Genomic DNA, 17,807 nt, shown 5'->3' with positions numbered 1-17,807 from the left:
TTATGTTAGTATTACAAAATTTTATATTAGAAAGAGCCCTCAGATGCCATTTGGTCCAACAAATGATGAATAAATCTGTTTGGCATTATCCCTAACAATTGGTCACCCAGCTTTCATTCGAACACCTGAAGTCATACATATCAACTCTTGGGCAGTCCATTCTATTGCTGGATAACTCTGATTGTTAGACATATCTCTGTCATACTAAGCAGAAATATGCTTCCTGGTAACTCCCTCCTGTTGATCCTAATTTTTACCCCTGGAGAGGAATCATATTTGCTTAAAAACATAGAGACTTGTATCTAGACATTTAAATATCTCTTACAACTCAATAATAAGACAATTCAAAAAAATTAGGCAGAAGACTTGGACATTTCATAAAAGAAGATATACAGATGGCAAACAAGCACATGAAAAGATGCTTATCATTAGCCATTACAGAGGGTAAATTAAAACCATAGTAGATACCACTTCATACACAAAATCCTCACAACACTAAGTGACAGTGAAGATGCAGAGCCACTGAAAGTCTCATATCACTGATGGAGATAAAAAATGGTAGAACTGACTTGGAAAACAATTTCGTAGTTTCTTATAAAGATAAACATACAATTACCACACAACCCAGCAATCCTACTCCTAGGTATTTACCCAGGAGAAATGAAAACACACATTTCCATGAAGGCCTGTACATGGCTATTCTCATCAACTTTATTTATTATAGCCAGAAACTGAAAACAATCCAAATGCTCATCAGCTGGTGAATGAATAAGCAAACTGTAGTACATTTATTATATAGAACACTACTCAGCAATAAAAAGGAACAAATTACTCATACATACATTGACAAAGATGAATCTTAAATGCATATTGCTAAATGAAAGAAGCCAGATAGAAAAAACTATGCATTGTAAGATTCAATGTATATGATATTCTGAAAAAGGTAAAACTATAGGGACAGAAAGCAGATTATTGGTTGCCAGCATAGAGAATCAGAGAACTGCTTGCAAATGGGGAGAGGGAATATTTTGAGGGTAATATAAATATTCTATATCTTGATGGTAGTGGTGTTTATATAACTGTATACACTTGTCAAAACTCAACAACCTGTACACTTATGAGGCATGATTCTTACTGTACGTAAATCATATCTCAGTAAACCTGACAAAAACAAAAAACAAAGAGATCTAAAAATGGCCCTTTTCCAAGGTAAAGTGATACAGCCACAGCCAAAGACAAAAGGCAGTCACTTGCAGCTAGAAGAGATAAGATTTGGAATCTCCACTTGAGCCTCTGGAGCGAGCATGGCCTGCCGATGCCTTGATTTCAGACTTTTACCCTCCAGATCCATGAAAGTGAAAATTTCTGGTGGCTTAAGTCACTATGCTTGTGGTAATTAGCAATGGCAGCCCTAGCATACTAATATGCTCTCTATACTCAGTTTTCTCATCCACAAATGGGCATATGATAATATTTACTTCATAGGGCTGTAAATGAGAATTAAATGAATCAATATACCTAAGGCACATTAGAGCAGTAGTTGGCACATTGAAGTAGTATTTATTATGACTCTTTAAGTGACCTTAGTTATCTTGAGCCTCCAATCCCTTCCCCTGTTAACTGATAATAATAAAAATATTTAGTTTAACACCCCAAAATAAATAAGTAAATAAGAAAATAAATAAGTAAATAAATAATAGATAAAATGGGCCTTTTCCTTTGATGTCTTTTCACTGTAGATTTTCTAACACAACTATTTATTCTTACTTCCAGTCTAATTTTCTTGCTTTCCTCATAGCCATATTTAAATGTGTTGGGAGTTATAGCCTGTATGACTGAAAACAGTATTGATAGATACACAGCTAGGGTAGGAAGCAAAATCATGTCTCTGAAACCTAGCATTGACTGATCTTTCCTCACACACATAGATCTCACATTTTGGCTACATACATGCCTGCACCAAATGGTAGCCAGATGCAAGTGGGCGGTGCAGGAGACATATTGGGAAGGGCACAGGAGCATGGAACTTACAGCCCAGCCCACTGGGGAGGAACGAATTGAAGCAGAGTCATATCTTTAAAATGGTACATCTATATGTAGCTATATCAAAAGAGACCTGTCAAAATGTAAAGCAGGAAAATCACTTTTTAAAACATTTATCAAGTGGTGTGTACTATACACACCACTAAATCTTGCTTCATCCTTAACCTCTGCAGTGACTACAAAGGACTTACACTTTTTACTTTATCCACTTCTATACTGTTTGCATTTTATGAGGTTCTATTACCTTTATAATCAAGAAAAACAATAAAGTTTTGATTTTTAAGTTCATCATTGAGGAATGGTTAAATAAATCATAGTATCAATATATCCATACCATGGAATACCTTGACAGCACTAAAAAAAATGAAATATGTTTGTATATACTAATATACAAAGACATCTATGATATATTATTAAGTGAAAAAAGTAAATCATAGGACAATATGCACAGTATCATCCAGATAAAAAAACAATGAATCCTATACAAATTATACAGATCCATAATCATATGTTTGTATGCAAATACAGAGAGAAAGATCTAGAAGGATACAAATCAAACCAACTATACTAGTTATCTGTGAATAGACATTAATGGGGAGGGGACAGTGTGAGGAGGACTTTATTTTTTATCTTACATATTTTTGTATAGTTTGAATTTTCAATAAGCATTATTTTTGTAACAAAAGTATATTAATATAAATCAGTGTATTGATAATTATTATTATTATTATTATATTAACATTAAGATCAAAATAAAATTCTTTTAGAAGTGGGTCAGCCCATAAAGAGAGCTTCTGTCTGGTCTCCAAATCCTTATTATAAAGTAATTTTACAATGACAAATATAAAAAATAGTGTATTATACCCGTGTGCTTATGGTCATTAATCTACAACAAAGGAAGCAAGAATATGTAAAAGAATGAAATTAGAACATTCTCTAACACCATACACAAGAATAAACTCAAAATGGATTAAAAACCTAAATGTAAAACTGGATACCATAAAAATCCTAGAGGAAAAAAAAGGAAAATCACTCTCTGACATAAATCACAGCAATATCTTTTTGGATCTGTCTCCCAGAGTAATGGAAATAAAAACAAAAATAAACAAATGGGGCCTAATTAAACACAAAAGCTTTTGCACAGCAAAGGAAATCATAAGCAAAACAAAAAGTCAACCTACAGAATGGGAGAAAATATTTGCAAACAATGAGACCAACAAGAGATTAACCTCCAAAGTATACACACAGCTCATAAAGCTCAATATCAAAAAACAAACAAAACCCAAACAACCCAAACAAAAAATAGGCAGAAGATCTAAACGGATATTTATCCAAAGAAGTCATATAGATGGCCAAAAAGCACATGAAAAGATGCTCAACATCACTAATTATTAGAGAACTGCAAATTAAAACTACAATGAGGTATCACACACTAGTCATAAAGGCCACCATCAAAAAGTCTAGAAAAATAAATGCTAGAGAGGGTGTGGAGAAAAAAGAACCCTCCTACATTGTTGGTGGGAATGTGAATTCGTACAGTCACTAAGGAGAACAGTATGGAGGTTCCTTAAAAAACTAAAATTAGAGATACCATATGATCCTGCAACCCCACTCCTGGGCATATATCCAGAGAAAACTCTAATTTGAAAAGATACATGCACCCCAATGTTCACAGCAGCACTATTTACAATAGCCAAGACATGGAAGCAACCTAAGTGTCCATCACAGATGAATGGATAAAAAAGATGTGGTATATATACACAATGGAATATTACTCAGCCATAAAAAAGAATGAAATAATGCCATTTGCAGCAACACGGATATACCTAGAGATTACCCTACTAAATGAAGTAAGCCAGACAAAGACAAATATCATATGATATTGCTTACATGTGGAATCTTAAAAAAATGATACAACTGAACTTATTTACAAAGCAGAAACAGACTCACAGACATAGAAAACAAACTTATGGTTACCAAAGGGGAAAGGGGGGAAGGGATAAATTAGAAGTTTGGGATTCAAATATACACACTACTATATATAAAATAGATAACCAGGGCTTCCCTGGTAGCACAGTGGTTAAGAATCTGCCTGCCACTGCAGGGGACACAGGTTTGAGCCCTGTTCTGGGAAGATCCCACATGCCAAGGAGCAACTAAGCCCGTGAGCTACAACTACTGAGCCTGTGCTCTAGAGCTTGTGAGCCACAACTAATGAGCCCATGCTCTGCAACTACTGAAGCCCGCATGCCTAGAGCCTGTGCTCTGCAAGAAGAGAAGCCACTGCATTGATAAGCCTGAGCACCACAATGAAGAGTAGCCCCCACTCTCCACAACTACAGAAAGCCCACGCACAACAATGAAGACCCAATGCAGCCAATAAATAAAATAAATAAATAAATTTATTTTTTAAAAAATAAAATAGATAACCAACAAGGATCTACTGTATAGCACAGGGAATTATACTCAATATCTTGAATTAACCTATAATGGAAAAGAATGTAAAATATACATACACACATATATGTATAACTGAATTTCTTTGCTGTACACCTGAAACTAACAACATTGTAAATCAACTATATTTCAATAAAAACAAGGATATAAAATGGAGAAAAGACAGTCTCTTCAATAAGTGGTCCTGGGATAACTGGACAGCTACAAGTAAAAGAATGAAATTAGAACATTTTGTTACACCATATACAAAAATAAACTCAAAATGAATTAAGGACCTAAATGTGACTGGAAACTATAAAACTCCTAGAAGAGAATGTAGGCAGAACACTGACATAAGTCAGTAATATTTTTCTTGGATCTGTCTCCTAAGGCAAAGGAAACAAAGGCAAAAATAAATGGGACCTAATTTAAATTAAATGTTTTTGCACAGCAAACGAGACCATCAACAAAATGAAAAGACAACCTACTAAATGGGAGAAAATATTTGCAAATGATAAGGGTTAATATCCAAAATATATAAACAGCTCATACAACTCAATATCGAAAAAACAACCAACTAAAAAATAGGCAAAAGGCCTAAATATTCATTTTCCCAAGGAAGACATACAGATGGCCAACAGGCACATGAAAAGATGTTCAACATTACTAGTCATCAGAGAAATGCAAATCAAAGCCATAATGAGATGCCATCTCACAACGGTCAGAATGGCAATCATCAAAATGAACACAAACAATAAATGCTGGAGAAGATATGGAGAAAAGGGAACCCTCATACACTGCTGGTAGAAATGTAAATTGGTACATTCACTGTGGGAAACAGTATGGAGGTTTCTCAAAAAACTAAAAATAGAACTACCATATGATTCAGCAATTCCACTCCTGGGTATATATCCAAAGAAAATAAAAACACTAATTCCAGAAGATACATGTACCCCAATGTTCACAGCAGCATTATTTAAGATATGGAATTATTATTCAAGATATGGAAGCAACCTAAGTATCCATCAACAGATAAGCAGATACAGATGTGGTATACACACACACACACACACACACACACAGAATGGAATACTATTCACCATAAAAAAGAATGAAATTTTGCCATTTGCAACAACATGGATGGACCTGAAGAGTGAAGTAAGTCAGACAGAGAAAGACAAATACTGCATGTTATCACTTATATGTGGAATCTAAAAAATAAAACAAACTGGTGAATATAGCAAAAGAAAACCAGACTCACAGGTACAAAGAACAACCTAGTGGTTACCAGTGGGGAGAGAGGGAAAGGGGGAGGGGCAAAATAGGGTTGGGGATAAAGAGGCACAAACTACTATGTATAACATAAATAAGCAACAAGGATATATTGTACAGCACAGGGAATAACTGAAGTATAAACTGAATATAATGTATAAAAATTTTGAATCACTGTTATACACCTGAGGCTAATATTGTAAATCAACTATACTATAATTTTTAAAAAAAGGAACAAGAACAACAACAACAAAATGAATTGAAGATTACCTATACAGTATGAAGGTGAGTATAAAAGATCATATTGTGGCCAAACTTTTTCCTCCCAATGCCCTTTCATCCTAATGGTGTCTAATATATCACCAATAAATTAAGGTTAGTAATACTAAAAAAACTAACACAAAGCAGGGTTTTCAAATGGAAACCTGAATAAGTTCTTGTATTAGTTTGCTAGGCCTGCCATGAAAAAGTACTAGAGACTAAGTGGCAACTTAGTCTTTTAAACAACAGAAATTTTCTTTCTCACAATTTTGGAGGGTGGAAGTCCAACATCAAGGTGTCAACAAGGTTGGTTTATTCTGAGGTCTCTCCTCTTGGTTTGCAGATGGTGATCTTATTCCTGTCTCTTCACATTGTCTTCCCTCTGTGTGTGGCTTTTTCCTAATCTCCTCTTTTCATAAAGACACTAGTCATATTGATTAGGGCCCACCCTAGTGACCTCATTTTCACTTAACTACTTCTTTAAAGACCCTATCTCCAAATACAGCCACATTCTAAGTTACTGGCAGTTAGGATTTCAACATGTGAATTTTGAGGGGAAACAATTCAGCCCGTAACAGTTCTATTATTTACAAACTGCATCTATTTCTAAAAAGGTAGAGAATTACAATAATTATTATCTTTAAAAGAGAAACTAGAGAATTTAGTATGTGAACCATTCAAAATACAAATGAATTCTCAGATAATGAATTAAACATTTGCTTAAAATGATTGATGGCCCTTTTTGAAGATGCACAACTGTGGTCAATACATTACTCTTGATTATATGTGGATTGCCTGACAGAATGTACCTAATCTCATTCCTAAATTCATCCCTTAGCCTTACCAATCCTTGGACTCTACCAAATTCCTAACCTGTAGCTCATACCATATCCTCATTTCAGAGGTAGAGGAGGTAAAACCTTCTACTCAAGATCTTCAAAATATAGACAGTATGATGCTGAATGAGATTATCCATGCAAAAAACTCTTATGAAAGCAAAATAAATACATTACTACTGTATTTTCTACTATAGTCTATGGAAGAACATATGGACTCATGTTTTAAAGAATTTCTGAGTCCAGGAAAGTAAACGTGGCAGAGGAGGAGGATGTGGAAATCACCTTCCTCCTCACAAACACATCAAAAAATACATCTACTTGTGGAGAGGGCCCTGTAGAACACCTTGTGAATGCTGGCAGGGGACCTCAGACCTCCAAAAAGGCAAGAAAATCCCCACATAATTGGGTAGCAGAAAAGACAAAAGGGAAAAAAGAGACAAAGGAATCCTGAGGAGCTGTGCCCCTCTGGGAGGGAGCTGGGAAGAAGGGAAAGCTTCCACACGCTAGGGAGACCCTAACTGGTGGGGACAGATGGCGGGGAGCTTCCAAGCCCCCGGAGGAGAGAGCAACAGGTGTGCAGAGAGCAGAGCAGAAAGATTCCTGCATGGAGGATTCAAGCACACTCCCCAGCCAGAAATGCTAGTCTGCTCACCTGTGGTGGTGGTGGGGGCTAGGGGCTGAGGCTTGGGCTTCAGAGAAAACACAGCAGGGAGAGAATTGGGGCTGGATGCATGAAAACAGCCTGGTGGGAAAGTGCGGCACAGGGAGGGAGTTTAGGGAAAAGCCTGGGCCTGATGGAGAGACAGAAGACCTTTGTTTCTGGGTACTCAAGAGGAGCTTGTGGCTAGGTGAAGTCACAGTCTGCAGAGCAGTGCCTGTGCAGGAACAACTGGTGACCTGTGGCTGCTAAATCAAAACACAGAGCCTGCCACCACTGCGTGCCACCCCCGCCACCAACGGTCCTGTGTGTAAGGCAGGTCATTGGCCACACCCTCCCGGCAGTAGATGAAGCCCACCAATAACAAGAGTCCCACGTTCAGGACCAACCTCCCTGGGAGAATGTAAGGCACACCTCAGGCTCATGCCAATCCCTGCTGCTGGAAGCACTCCCGCAAATTTCAATTAGACTGCAATATCGCTCCCTCTCCCTGAACTGAAGTTGCAAGTGAGCAGCTATCACCCTCTTCTTCCCTTCTTACATGGGCAGGGAACTGACTCCTGAGAGCAGCCCATATGCAAAGAAGGGAACAAAACCAAAACTGATCCCCGAGGGCTGCAGGACCAAAGAAGAGAAAGGGAAACAGCCATAGGAGGAGCAGATTTAATACCCACAATAGGTTGCATCTGTGGATCACTTGAACAGATGAGTGTTTCTACAATAGAGGCTGCAGACTTAGGGGGCAACTGTAGACTGTGGGGGCAAATACACACAGGACTAATAGTAGATCACTGCCTGAGCTCTCCACAGTCCTCTACACAGCAGGTGCAGAGAGCTACCTAGAAGTACTGGAGGACTTCCTGGTATGTTTGACTTGTTTCTGGTTTTATGTATTTGTTAGTTTAATCCTTACTGTATATATTTGTATATGGATTTGCTTGTTTATTGGTATGAGTATTCCTTTCTTTGTTTTCTTTGTTCCCTCTTTTCTTTGTATTCTCTTCTTCTTGTCTTTTTGCAATTGCAAGTGAGCACATCTCCTTGTGTGATTTTGACTGATCAGAGTTGCTTATACAACCAGTCTTGGGGATTTGTCTGTCCTTTCCCTTTCTTCCTTTTTCCCCCCTTTTATTCTTTTCTCTCCTTCTATCTCCTTATCCTCCATGCTGTGCAGCTTCCAGGGTCTTGGTGCCCCAGCTGGGGGTCAAACCTGGACCTCTGAGGCAGCAGAGCTGAGTCCAGTAGGTTGGACCACCAGAGAACTACTGACCCCATCGAATATTAATGAGCAAGTACTCTCCCAGAGGTCTTATTCTCAACACCAAGCTCCAAATCCAAACAAAGGCCAGAAAGCTCCAGTACTGGATAACTCAAGCCAAACAGAACAGAGACGAGAGGAATTACTACTAGGCAACATGGGGAAAGGAGACAGCAAATACTATAAATCAGACAAAATGAGAAAACAAAGAAACATCTTGCAGGCAAAGGAGCAAAATAAAAACCCTCAAGACCAAATAAAAGAAGAGGAAATACGAAAACTGCCTGAAAAGAAATTCAGAGTAATGATAGTAAAGATGATCCAAAATCTCAAAAACAAAATAGAGAAAATACAAGAAACATTTAACAAGGACCAGGAAGAACTAAAGAGCAAAGAAGCAGAAATGAACAATACAATAAGTAAAATTAAAAATACTCTAGATGGGACTTCCTACGTGGCAGAGCAGTTAAGCATCAGCCTGCCAATGAAGGGGACGTGGGTTCGGTTCCTGCCCCAGGACGATACCACATGCTGTGGAGCAACTAAGCCCATGCACCACAACAATTGAGCCTGTGCTCTGGAGCCTGTGAGCCACAACTACTGAGCCCATGTGCCTCAATTACTGAAGACCACGCACCTAGAGCCTGTGCTCTGCAACAAAAGAAGCCCACAGCAATGAGGAGCACATGCATCACAATGAAGTGTAGCCCATGCTCTCTGCAAATAGAGACAGCCCGTGTGTAGCAATGGAGACCCAACACAGCCATTAAAAATAAATAAATAAATAGTAAATAAATTTATAAAAAAAATCTAGATGGTATAAACAGCAGAATAATGGAGGCAGAAGAACGAGTAAGTGAGATGGAAGATAAAATGGGGGAAATAACTGCCACAGAACAGGAAAAAGAAAAGAGAATAAAAAGAATGGAAGATAGTCTCAGGGACCTTGGGGACACCTTTAAGCATAACAACATTCAAATCATAGGTGTACGAGAAGAAGAAAAAAATAAAGGGTCTGAGAAAATATTTGAAGAGATTATGGCAGAAAACTTCCCCAACATGAGAAAGCAAATAGTAAATGAAGTCCAAGAAGTGCAGAGTCCCATACAAAATAAACCCAATGAGAAACACACTGAGGCACATATTAATTAAACTAATGGAAATTAAACAGAAAGAAAAAATATTAAAAGCAGCAAGAGAAAAGCAACAAATAACATATAAGGGAAAACTCTGCAGTTCAGAAGGGAGTGGCATGATATACTCAAAGTCTTGAAAAAGAAAAACCTACAGTCAAGAATACACTACCTAGCAAGAATCTCATTCAGATTTGATGGAGAAATCAAAAGCTGTACAGACAAGCAAAAATTAAGAGAATTCAGTACCGCCAAACCAGCCTTACAACAATTTTTAAAGGAATTCCTCTAGACAGTAAACACAAGAGAAGGAAAAGACCTAGAAAAATAAACCCAGAAAAATTAAGAAAATGGTAATAGGAACATATATGTCAATAATGACCTTAAATGTAAATGGATTAAACGCTCCAACCAAAAGACAAAGACTGGCTGAATGGATACAAAAACAAGACCATTATATGTGCTGTCTACAAGAAACCCACTTAAGACCTAGGGACACATACAGACTGAAAGGAAGGGGATGGAAAAAGATATTCCAGGCAAATGGAAGTCAAAAGAAAGCTGAGTAGCAATACTCATATCAGACAAATTAGACTTTAAAGTAAAGACTATTACAAGAGACAAGGAAGGACACTACATGATGATCGAGGGATCAATCCAAGAAGAAGATATAACAATTGTAAATATCTATGGACCCAATATAGGAGCACCTCAATACATAAGGCAAATGTTAAAAGCCATAAAAGGGGAAATCAACAGTAACACAATAATAACAGGAGACTTTAACACCCCACTTACACCAATGGACAGATCATCCAAACAAAATATAATTAAGGAAACACAGGCTTTAAATGACACATCAGATCATCTCAACTTGATATTTATAGGAAATTCCATCCCCAAACTACAGAATACACTTTCTTCTCAAGTGCACACAGAACATTCTCCAGGATAGATCACATCTTGGATCAAAAATGAAGCCCTGGGGGGCTTTCTAGGTGGCGCAGTAGTTAAGAATCCGCCTGCCAATGCAGGGGACATGGGTTCGATCCTTGCTCCAGGAAGATCCCACATGCGACAGAGCAACTAAGCCCGTGCACCTCAACTATTGAGCCTGCACTTTAGAGCCCATGAGCCACAACTATTGAGCCCATGTGCTGCAACTACTGAAGCCCACGCGCCTAGAGCCCGTGCTCTGCAACAAGTGAAGCCACAGCAATGAGGAGCCCACGCACCACAACGAAGAGTAGCCCCCACTCACCACAACTAAAGAAAGCCCACGCACAGCAAAAAAGACCCAATACAGCCAAATAAATAAATAAATAAATAAATAAATTTATATAAAAAAATGAAGCCCTGGGAAATTCAAGAAAATTGAAATGGTATCAAGCATCTTTGACTACAATGCCATGAGACTAGATATCAATTACCTGAAAAAAACTGTAAAAAATACAAACACATGGAGGCTAAACAATATGCTATTAAACAACCAAGAAATCACTGAAGAAATCAAAAAGGAAATCAAAAACTACCTAGAAAAAAATGGCAATGAAAACACGATGACCCAAAACCTATGGGGCACAGCAAAAGCAGTTTTAAGAGGGAAGTTTACAGCAATATAATCCTACCTCAAAAAACAAGAAAAATCTCAAGTAAAAAACCTAACCTTGCACATGAAACAATTAGAGAAATAAGAACAAAATCCCCAAAGTGAGGAGAAGGAAAGAAATCAAAAGATCAGATGAGAAATAAATGAAACTGAAAAGAAGGAAACAATAGCAAAGATCGATACAACTAGAAGCTGGTTCTGTGAGAAGATAAACAAAGTTGATAAACCATTAGCCAGACTCATCAGGGAAAAAAGGGAGAAGACGCAAATCAACAGAAATAGAAATGAAAAAGTAGAAGTAACAACCAACACTGCAGAAATACAAAAGATCATGAGAGACTACTACAAGCAAGTCTATGCCAATAAATTGGATAACCTGGAAGAAAAGGATTAATTCTTACAAAAGTACAATCTTCCAAGACCAAACCAGGAAGAAATAGAAAATATGAACAGACCAAACACAGGCACTGAAATTGACACTGTGATTAAAAATCTCCCAAGTTGGGCATCCTAGGTGGTGCAGTGGTTAAGAATCCACCTGCCAATGCAGGGGACACGGGTTGAATCCCTGCTCCAGGAAGATCCCACATGCCACGGAGCAACTAAGCCCGTGAGCCACAACTATTGAGCCCATGTGCCACAACTACTGAAGCCCACACACCTAGAGCCTGTGCTCTGCAACAAGAGAAGCCACGGCAGTGAGAAGCCCACGCACCATAACGAAGATAGGCCCCGCTCACCACAACTAAAGAAACCCTGCACGTAGCAACAAAGACCCAACACAGCCAACAAATAAATTAATTAATTAAAAAAAAATCTCCCAACAAACAAAAGCCCAGGGCCAGATGGATTCACAGGCAAATTCTATCGAACATTTAGAGAAGAGCTAACACCTATCTTTCTCAAAATCTTCTAAAAGGAGGAACAATCCCAAACTCATTCTACAAGGCCACCATAACCCTGATATCAAAAACAGGAAAAGATGTCACAAAAAAAAGAAAATTACAGGCCAATATCACTGATGAATATAGATGCAAAAATCCTCAACAAAATACTAACAAACAGAATCCAGCAGCACATTAAAAAGATGATACACCATGATCAAGTGGGGTTTATCCCTGGAATGCAAAGATTATTCAATATACACAAATCAACCAATGTGATACATCATATTAACAAACTGAAGGGTAAAAATCATACAATATTCTCAATAGATGCAGAAAAAACTTTTGAGAAAGTTCAACATCCATTTAGGATAAAAACTCTCTAGAAAGTGGGCAGAGAAGTATACTACCTCAACATAATAAAAGCCATATATGACAAACCAACAGCCAGCATCATTCTAAATAGTGAAAAACTGAAAGCATTCACTCTAAGAACAGGAACAAGTCAAGGGTGCCCACTCTGACCACTATTATTCAACATAGTTTTGAAAGTGTTACCACAGCAATCAGAGAAGTAAATGAAATAAAAGAAAACCAAATTGGAAAAGAAGAAGTGAAATTGTCACTCTTTAGAGATGACATGATATTATACATAGAAAACCCTAAAGATTCTACCAGAAAACTGCTAGCATTAATCGATGAATTTAGTAATGTAGCAGGATACAAATTTAATGCACAGAAATTTCTAGCATTCCAATACACTAACAACAAATGATCAGAAAGAGAAATTAAGGAAACAGTCCCTTTTATTACTGCAACAAGAATAAAATACCTAGGAATAAACCTGCCTAAGGAGGCAAAGAGCTGTATGTAGAAGAGTATAAGACACTGATGAAAGAAATCAAAGTTGACAACAATAGATGGAGGGACATACCATGATCTTGCATTGGAAGAATCAATATCGTGAAAATGATTATATTACCGAAAGCAGTTTACAGATTCAGTGCAATCCCTATCAAATTGCCAATGGCATTCTTCACAGAACTAGAACAAGAAATTCTATGATTTGTATGGAAATGCAAAAGACCCCGAAAAGCCAAAGCAATCTTGAGAAGGAAAGACCTAGCTGAAGGAATCAGGCTCCCTGACTTCAAACTATACTACAAGGCTACAGTGATCAAGGCAGTATGGTACTGGCACAAAAACAGAAATACAGATCACTGGAACAGAATAGAGAGCCCAGAGATAAAGTCACACACATATGGGTACCTCATCTTTGACAAAAGAGGCAAGAATATGCAATGGAGAAAAGACAGCCTCTTCAATAAGTGGTGCTGGGAAAACTGGACAGCAACATGTAAAAGAATGAAATTAGAACACTTCCTAACACCATACACAAAAATAAACTCAAAATGGATTAAAGACCTAAATGTAAGGCCAGACACTATAAAACTCCTCAAGGAAAACATAGGCAAAACACTCTATGACATAAATCAAAGCAATATCCTTTTTGACTCACCTCCTAGAATAATGGAAATAAAAACAAAAATAAACAAATGGGACCTAATGAAACAAAATCTTTTGCAAAGCAAGAGAAAGCATAAACAAGACAAGAAGACAACCCTGAGAATATGAGAAAATATTTGCTAACGAAGCAACCAACAAAGGATTAATCTCTAAAATATACAAGCAGCTCATGCAACTCAATATCAAAAAAGCAAATAACCCAATCCACAAATGGGCGGAAGACCTAAATAGACATTTCTCCAAAGAAGACATGCAGATGGCTAACAAACACATGAAACAATGCTGAACATCACTAATCATTACAGAAATGTAAGTCTAAACCACAATGAGGTATCACCTCACACCAGTCAGAATGGCCATCATCAAAAAATCTAAAAATAATAAATGCTGGAGAGGGTGCCAAGAAAAGGGAACCCTCCTGCACTGTTGGTGGGAATGTAAATTGGTATAGCCACTATGGAAAACAACTTGAAGGTTCCTTAAAAAACTAAAAATAGAACTACCATATGATCCAATAATCCCACTCCTGGGCATATACCCAGAGAAAACCATAATCCAAAAAGAAACATGTACCACAATGTTCAATGCTGCACTATGTTGTACAGTAAAAACTGGCACAACAGTGTAAAGCAATTATATTCTAATAAAGAGCTTAAAGAATACATAAAATATAAAAGTGGACATTAAAAAAAGAAGAATTTCTGTGTCCTGTATAATCAAGGATGGCATAATATATAATATTCTGCACTGTGGTTCAGATGATCTGAGCTTTAGTCCTTTCTGTGCACCAGAATCAGCATGATTAGGTCAACATATTTTACTTCTTTGGGTCTCAGTTGTCTTACTTACTAAATATGAGTGCAAGGATTTTAACAATATATTTACAAGGGTAGTAGTAGGAATTATAGTCCTGAAATATGTTATCCTTTTAGAAGAAGGATCTTTTAGGTCCTTTTCAATGTTAATAACAATAGTATCTACCACTATTTATTTTGTACTTATCATATGCCATGCACTATGCCAAGAGACTTACATATATTATCTTATTTAGTGCACCAAACAATCATTTTGTTATTTCCAGTCTACAAAGGAAGAAAGTGAAACTTACGTTAAGTTCCCCAAGGTCATATATATAATAAGTGGCAAAGTCAAGATTTGATCCCTGGTACATCTGACACCAAAGCCTGCTAATTTGCTATGTAACAGTGCATTAGAGATTGAAATTTATCAGGAACTGTGTTAGTTTCCTAGGGCTGTCATAACAAAGTATCACAAACTGGGTGGCTTAAAACAACATAAATTTATTCTCTTACAGTTTTGGAGGCAAGAAATCTGAAATTAAGGTATAGGCAAGGCCATGTTCTCTCTGAAGGCTCCAGGGGAGGATCCTTCTTTGCCTCTTCCTAGCTTCTGGCCATTCCTGGCATTTCTTGGTGCTCCTTTGTGGCAACATAACTCTGATCTCTGCTTCTGTCTTCATATGGCTGTCCTCTCTCTGTTTGAATCTGTGTATCCAAATTTCCCTCTTATAAGGACACCAGCCATAGGGTCCACCCTAATCCAAGGTGACCTCATCTTAACTTGATTACATCTGCAAAGGCCCTATTTTTAAATAAATTCATATTCACAGGTTTTGGGTGGACACGAATTTTGGAGGGACACTCTTCAACCCAGAAGAACCATTAAGCAGACAAGAAATGGAAAATCTTTTGATTATGGTTTTCTTAAGCTGTGAATAATGAATGAAAGGTTACATGATTTGAGGCTTTCATTTCTTTGTCCCTTATATTTTCTTTGCTTATGTCAAATAATGTTCCTACTGGCAGTCATATGCTGTACTGTTTTCTAATTTAATAGTGTAGTATAATTGGAAACAAGTTACAGATTCACAGGGTTAGAACTGACCTCAGATATTGGTCTGCTTCTAGGCAAGGCTCACTGATTCATGCCAGTTAGCTGGGTGCCTGATACTTTCTGAATAAGTTTCACAGCATCTGCTAGCAACATGCCCTAGTGTTCAGAAGTTCTTTTCAAGTCTAACTTTCAAACTTCTGGTTACAATTGAATCTAATTTTAGTTTATGGATTCTACTGTCTTGAGAATCCTGACATATAAAAAAATGTTACAACTGAGATTGTTAATACTTAATATTTACAAAGCAGTTTAATGCTGCATATTTTACTCCTATATACATTTACTCCTGCTAGCTTACAATAAATCTGTAAGATGTTATTAAACTGGCCTTATTTTACAGAAATTGAGGTTCAGAGAAATTGAGTTACTTACCAAAGTTCATAGAGCTAGTAAATGATAGAGCTGGAACTCCAACCCAGATCTTCTGTCCCTAAATCCTGTGCTTTGTCCCATTATGCCCCACTGTAGAATAAAGAAGCAAAATCTAATCTTATTCTTTAGTGTATTGATAAATTTAAGAGCTATCAGGAGAGAGGTGCTTTGGAATTACAGAATTCTAGAGTCAGAGAGACCTTAAAGTCATACATTGTGGTAACAGTCTCCTAAAGAGCTCAGATTCTGGTAACTGGATTGATGCTATTAGAAAGGCTTTGAACTGAGTTTGGCTTACAAATGATGCTCTATACTGGTGCGGTTGAATTCATTGGTAACATGCAAAGAAATGAAAATGTGCTACTTTTGGCACTAGGAAAATGATCATTTGAGCATCAAGTTTCTGAGTAAGGAGGTCAACTAAGCAAATGAGGGAGATGTAAACTGAAAAGTAAAAGAACAAGTATAGGTTTGCTTAACAGTATGGATTTTGAAGTCAGGCAGTTCTGGGTTTGAATCCTACCACTTACTAGATAGATGACCTGGGATAAGTTACAAGTACTTAACCTCTCTAAACTTCAGTTTCCTTCTCAATAAAATGGACATAAGAATGTCTACATCATTGTGTTGATGTAAATATTGAAAGATTATACACACACACACACACACACTACTGAGCAGGGTACCCTGCACAATAAATTGTAGTTTCCAATAATAATAACAATATTATTGTCATTATTCCTATTATGATGGAGCATCATTGAAGCCCCCACCCAACTTGTCTTGAAAGGTTATTGTGGAAAATGACATTTATTTATAAATATTTCATATATGTATACAGAAGATGATCTCTGACTTTAAGAACCATCCATAACAATAAGAGGCAACTCAAGACTTGCTCTAAGGCTGTAACAAAAGTAGCAAACATTTAATGAGTCATCAGTATGTGATTTATTCACCACTGTTCTAAGGGCTTTACATGCATACCTCATTAAATTTTCATAATAACTCTATGAAATAGGTATTATTATTATTTCTATTCTACACATGAAAAAGTGAGCACAAGGAGGTCAAATAATTTACTAGGAAGCAGTGGAGCCAGGATTTGAATTTAGACACTTCAGCTCCAGAACTCATACTTTTAACTACTATGATCTACTGTGTTCTCACCACTCTGCTCTGTTGCCTCTATAGACAACACCTCTGTTAAATGAGTAATAGCAAACTGGAGCTTTAAAACAGCATAATATGAATGCTAGGTAGTTAATGAATTACAACAATTAATTCCCATGAAGTGAGAATTAAAAGTGGCTATATGGATACTTATGGTTATACTTGATAAAATAATGTGAAACTAAAGACTTGTTCAGATACATGCTTAGCTTAAACATTTTTTAATGAAGAATGCCTCAGTCTGTTTAGAATGGTAGTATAAATTGCAGATCAAGCCAAGATGGGGGTGAGGAGTGAAGAGTAGTATAGCAAATATATTGGAACTGTGATGGTGAAGGACTTAGCCTTTAAAAGCCCCCCTGTGGGGCCCTTACCCTATGCCTTGAAGAGGGGATGAATTGGGCAGAAAGGCAAGGTACTTGGGACAA

General features: G+C 37.2%; 1 protein-coding gene across 2 annotated transcripts in view; it reads right to left on the bottom strand.

The window, feature by feature from the left end:
- ZDHHC15 (zinc finger DHHC-type palmitoyltransferase 15) overlaps window positions 1-17,807 on the bottom strand; it is a 169,652-nt gene that overhangs the window by 138,711 nt on the left and 13,134 nt on the right. Inside the window, exon 3 of one of the 2 annotated variants that reach the window (XM_057717993.1) lies at window positions 16,207-16,296. The exons of the other annotated variant lie outside the window; for it this stretch is intronic. Coding sequence (XP_057573976.1) covers window positions 16,207-16,216 — 10 coding nt within the window. The 5' untranslated portion in view covers window positions 16,217-16,296. The remainder of the gene's footprint in view (window positions 1-16,206; window positions 16,297-17,807) is intronic. 2 annotated transcript variants of the gene reach the window in all.

This window comes from Hippopotamus amphibius, chromosome X (genome assembly GCF_030028045.1).
Source record: "Hippopotamus amphibius kiboko isolate mHipAmp2 chromosome X, mHipAmp2.hap2, whole genome shotgun sequence".
NCBI lineage: Eukaryota > Metazoa > Chordata > Mammalia > Artiodactyla > Hippopotamidae > Hippopotamus > Hippopotamus amphibius.
This window is presented reverse-complemented; position numbering and strand designations above follow the sequence as displayed.